The 5,372-nt window shown below is 24.5% G+C and overlaps 3 protein-coding genes across 3 annotated transcripts in view; 2 read left to right on the forward strand and 1 right to left on the reverse strand.

Annotated features, from left to right (window-relative positions):
- Positions 1-651, forward strand: part of LOC102671730 (WD repeat domain phosphoinositide-interacting protein 3) — a 3,285-nt gene extending 2,634 nt beyond the window's left edge. The window contains exon 8 of the mRNA XM_006624861.2: positions 1-651. The gene's annotated coding sequence lies outside the window, so the exon portion shown is untranslated.
- A 471-nt stretch (positions 652-1,122) lies between these two features.
- LOC102671596 lies at positions 1,123-3,971 on the reverse strand. The gene is made up of 6 exons (XM_006624860.2): positions 3,733-3,971; positions 3,178-3,298; positions 2,909-3,083; positions 2,446-2,531; positions 2,242-2,377; positions 1,123-1,584 (listed from the first exon to the last, which is right to left on the reverse strand). Exons 2-6 carry the CDS (start codon positions 3,256-3,258, stop codon positions 1,394-1,396), a joined length of 669 nt encoding a protein of 222 aa, XP_006624923.1. The 5' UTR covers positions 3,259-3,298; positions 3,733-3,971; the 3' UTR covers positions 1,123-1,393.
- Positions 3,972-4,113: 142 nt separating this feature from the next.
- Positions 4,114-5,372, forward strand: part of LOC102671464 (UPF0193 protein EVG1) — a 2,650-nt gene continuing 1,391 nt past the window's right edge. Inside the window, exons 1-2 of the mRNA XM_031514743.1 lie at positions 4,114-4,195; positions 5,152-5,261. Coding sequence (XP_031370603.1) covers positions 5,165-5,261 — 97 coding nt within the window. The 5' untranslated portion in view covers positions 4,114-4,195; positions 5,152-5,164. The remainder of the gene's footprint in view (positions 4,196-5,151; positions 5,262-5,372) is intronic.

Here is a 5,372-nt window from a genome sequence, read left to right on the forward strand (position 1 = left end):
GGGCCTATTATTGAGATGTCTATTTAACTGGAACTATAAGTTCTTAAATGTTACAAACAAAAAAAAAACTCGATTTTAGAGTTTTGCTTAACGTGTCAATGTAAAAAGTAATTTTCGTACATTTAAATTAAATAATTTTTAGCTAAAGCTGATGCAAATATACGAATAATATCATTTTGAAAGTAATCCAACAATTTTTAATGGCGCATTATGCTCGGCGATTAAATCATGGTATTTTTTTATATTTATTTTATAAAATTATAAATTTGTTATTTTTTTTATCGTTACAAAAATGCTCGAATATATTTCATATTGCGTATTTCGTGTCATAAATGTTACAAATTAATGTAATATCATAAAATTTGGCTAATTATTAAAATTAAAATTTTTTTATTCGATAATTAGCCAAATAAAAAATGGGACGTATATAACGTAATCGAATTTTTATAATCTTTATTTTTATGGTTTCATACATTTAATATACATATACACAAGAAATAACTACATTCAATTATTATTATTGAAATATTACCCCAAAATGTCACAAGATTGTAATGTCACAAAGAAATTGGGATCTAATACAAAATAAAAGCATTATGAGACGAAACATTGTATTTGTTTATAAAATATAAATAATATGATCAGTTGCAAGCTATCTATTTCATTTTCTATCCTTTTCGAAAGGTTTCGGAACTTGATAAAAAAACTTACGCAACATTAGTAATTAATTCAGTCTTACAGAAAGAGAATGCATGTTGCGTAAATTTAAGCTTTTCGACCTAGTATCTTGTTGATAATTAAAAGAATTTTACATTTTGTTATAAGAATGATAAAAATAAAAAATATATATATTTATATTACGATATATGCGTCGCCGCATTTCGATATGCAGTTTAGATTTACATTTTTTTAAGAATAATTATAATTATTCTCTGTGCATTGTTTAAGATATTGCTAAAAAACAACACGAATTTGTTAACAATTAATAACGTACGAACAATAAGTAATATGTATAATAATACGAAAGCAAGCTTTTTGTACTGCAAACTTTTTTTGAGCTTCTGTAAAATGAAATGTCTTTGTCGTATTATGTATAGAAGTAATATGCACAGTGTTTTTTTGTAACATAAGTTTGTCACGTGTTCTTGTTCACTATTTCAATCTTTTAATTTCTCTTTTTTCGTCAAAAATGAAACACATTCATATTTGACTAAGTTATAAAACTTTAGATGACAAGATTTAAATCATAGGTCTTGTCGTCTGATTTTAAAATTTGTTTAAAAAACACTGTCATTTTAAGAATATCTTTCGATAATAAGAGCTCTTCGTCATCGATTGCGCTCTTTCACAATCATTATAAATCCGATTTTCTATCGCTACCAGTATAGTATTTTTAAACTTCGAACGGTTTATTCGCGTCTGCCTGAATGGCTTTCGATTTTTGCACGACTGGAATTACGGGATTTTTCTTCATATCGTGAAGAACGTGAGTCAATCCCTTTTTCGTTTCGAGACTTTTGTAACTACTGTAGACGACGAACCATACGTAAGAACTAGTGATTACGAGAAAGAGAACAATTATACCTGGAAAAAAATGATATTCAAGAATGATATAAATCTAAACTTCTAATAAAAATTGTTCAAGAATGTATTTTTAACATATTGGATTAAAGTATATGAAATCGTTATTAGAATTTTAATGTTAATAAGCAAATATATAGTTTTAAGTTTTGTCTATTTAATTGTTTTAATTATAAAAAAGTTGAAAGTTATAAAAAACTGTTGAAGAAAAAGAAATTTATTATAATATACGTATGTTGATATTTTATTAATTAAAAATAATTTTTAATTATTAATTTTTCGTTTGATTTTTATATAAATTAACTTGAAAATGTAATATAAAGTTATTGAAAGTATTTAACATTGAAGAAATTTATGTATGTATCAATAATACCTCATTAAATTAAGATTAAAAATCTAAAAATTATTATCAACAATGATACAAGAAATCAAGAAAAATAGAAACAATCACGTCATTCTTTAAAAAAATAAATAAGATGAATTTGAAATTTCATTTTATTATTTTATATTTATGATTTATGATTTTTTCAAATCGTTAGATTTTTTATTATGTTTCACATACATTATGCACATACATTTCACATGCATTAATTTAATAACATTTAATATTTGATAATTGTGATTGAATTTTGATTTTTTTCAATTTATTTATCAACTTACGTTCACAAATATCAGCTTTGCCACCGAGGGTAGCAATAAACGGACAATCTTGTTGTACCAAGAACAAAGAAATTGTCAAAGCTGATATTATTGTCATCATAATCATCATCCAGGGTGTCATAAAATGACGATTATTCTATGGGAAGAAAAAACTTATTTTATCATCGAATTATTCTTATATATGGCAACATAAAATGTAATTACCGTGAGTGCACCATATAAAAGTAGAATAGTGGAAATAAAATGTATCACTGTGATCACTAATCCACAATACATCGAATAAACTGTTTCTAAAAATATGTAATAAATCTTTAGTATAAAAAACTCGAAATACATAAACCGAAGAATAAGAATAAAATAAAAATGTTGACCTCTTAAGAAATTTATTAGTTTTCCATTCAAGCATGATTTAAAAAAAGTTTCATAAGTGTATTTTTCTCAAACAAATATTTTCTAATTTCTATATTCTAATCTATCTATATTACTTATTTTTTTCAATGACTCAAAATATATTTTAAATTAATTATTAAAAAAATATCAAATAATTTTATTTTTTTATGATCTTAATAGATTTCTTGAAGAGGTTAATTATATAATTGAAAAAAGTTTTCTTTTGATATAAGATTAGAATGTAATATATTTGAAATCATCATAAGATTATAAACACCAGTTGCATTATGATGTGCCATATCCATTTTTCTGGTATTTAAGTGATTAGACGATATATCTTCTAAGGCTTCCCTTTCGAGAGCGTCTTCTGTATCTCTTACCACCATTTCTTGAATTCCCATCGCATGTGCTAATGCCAGCACGAAAAATATCATACTAAACCCGGATGTAAACTGCATTAAAAAAAAGAATGTAATTAATTGTATCAATTTGTTATGTAGTTATTATTATGTAGTTAAATATAGTTAAATAATAAGTCATATTTACCAATTGAAATACAGCTATCAACACTGTACCCTGTTGCAGGTTGAAATAATGTAAGAAAGTTTTTAACAGTCCCACTTTCATTTTGTCTATCTTTTTTTTTTAATAATTTCCTACAATTATTATTCCTAAAAGTAAAGAAAAATAGACATCAACAAAATTTTTATCAATCCTAAACATTATTCAAAGTTTTATTATTTAAAATAATAAATTAAAAATAAAATAAGTTCTCAAACAAAATAAATTCACGAAATTCTTCAATTATCAAAAAAATTAGTAAATGTACAATTAATATTGTATAAAGTTCAAGTTAATTATGTTAACTTAATTATATAAAAACCTAATGTAATAATAAGAAATAGTAAACAAAAGTAATAGAAATAGTAACAAAAATAATTACAAAGATTCTTCAAACGAGCAAAATTAAAAAATCCTGCTACCATATCGTTTAAGATGCAACAGTAACAATAATATAAAAGAGGAAAAAAGTGGAAAGAGAAAATGTCAACTGTAATCAGATTCGCAATTCGGTCGCTTTCGATTTGATATTCTTACTCACCCCGCGGAAAAAGGAGCACGAAATATCACTGAAACGTAGTTCACAATATGAATCAATAACTTTCACTGTTTCTTGCTTATACAAAATAACTGTCAAGCGAAATACTATCACATGAAGGATGGAGGAATAGGAACGTGGGTATATCGTCCTCTTTGATAGCCTCGTATGAGGCTTTTGAAAGAGAACTTGAATTTAAAGGAATGTCCGTTTGTGTGCGCTCAACACACGAAACGCGAGTTTAACTCATCTAGGGGGTAAAAACGTAACCTCTAGCTATAGATTGTACGGCATGCGCACCACAGACCAATTCAATACCGCATCCTTCAAGGTGCATCCGTTCTCAATTGATCATTGATTGCTACTTGTGCAAAATGATTAATTTTCAACCTCGTAGATCTGAGTTAATAAAAGAAAATTAGTTTCGAATCTTGTGAATTCGTGATTGAAAGTGTTTTAGTTTGAAATTGAGTATTGTAGATATATCTCTATGGCTGAAAATCAATTTTACATTTTTATTTAAATTCTATTCAAATCTTCTATAAAAAATTATTTTAAAAATTATTTTAAAAAATTAAATTTAATTTGAAATTATAAAATTATATTTTAAAAATTATATTTCGTTGTAATTTTCTGTATAATAAAATTGATTTTCCGTGTTCTGTATCTAATAATCATTAATAATAATAATTTTTAATTTATATTTTTCTATAATATTGATTTCAGATATGAAAATTATTTATTTTTATTTCAGAAATTAAAAGATCACTGTTTGACTCACATTATGAAGATTTTATTTTATTATATAGTTATTTTTAAGTAATGTCACAAAATATTAAAAACTAATAATAGTAGAAAATTATAAATAGAAAATATTATTCATTGAGTGATAAGATTAATTTTCATATAAATGTCTTACTTTATTGCTTATATATTTCTTTTATGTATAGATTTAAAATACAATTTTAAAAAAATTGAAATAAGTAATTAAAAAGAGATAAATATTTTGAAAATATTTTTATTAATTCTTAATAAATTTTTTTTCTTTTCCATACAATTCAATTTCTATCATTATAAGACATTACATATAATTAATATTCTATTAACATTTTATATTTTTTTAAAGAATTTACAATCATTCCAATTGGAACAAGTCGCTGATACTTATATTTACGACATAATATCATTGAAATAAATTCCATTTAAATTATTTATTGGCAATGTCGTGAAACTTTTGAATCGCAGTTCGAAAGTTGGTTCGATTAAGGTTGAATCATTTTCAAATAGTAGCCATAGAAACGCGGATTCTTTATTCTCGTTTGTATCGCGTTTGTCTTTTTCTCTTGGCACGAATCGTGACAATCCATTCGAAGCTATTAAACCATGCTCACGTGTTAATAGCCTCAATATTTAATCTTTACAGGAGGTTAAAAAATGGATCGAAAATATCAGAAAGTGGAAATGGGGGTGGGCGCGTTTCATCATCCACCAAGAGCGAGATATAGCGAGGAAACAAAAAATTTAATGAAGCGTAAGTAAAATAAAAAATTTAATATATTTAATATATATATATATATATATATATATATATGGTTAATTGAATGAATTTTAAATTTTTTATTCGATAAATTTTAATTTTAAT

Source organism: Apis dorsata, unplaced genomic scaffold (assembly GCF_000469605.1).
Source record: "Apis dorsata unplaced genomic scaffold, Apis dorsata 1.3 scaffold_1165, whole genome shotgun sequence".
NCBI classification, from domain to species: domain Eukaryota; kingdom Metazoa; phylum Arthropoda; class Insecta; order Hymenoptera; family Apidae; genus Apis; species Apis dorsata.

Bases quoted from the DNA above. Each gene is read 5' to 3' on its own strand.
- LOC102671596 (XM_006624860.2), bottom strand. From the start codon at position 3,258: ATGAAAGTGGGACTGTTAAAAACTTTCTTACATTATTTCAACCTGCAA. The intron at 3,084-3,177 runs GTAAATATGACT...TTTTTAATGCAG, and splicing joins TGATAGCTGTATTTCAATTG to TTTACATCCGGGTTTAGTAT. The intron at 1,585-2,241 runs GTAAGTTGATAA...ATTTTTTTCCAG, and splicing joins CAAAGCTGATATTTGTGAAC to GTATAATTGTTCTCTTTCTC.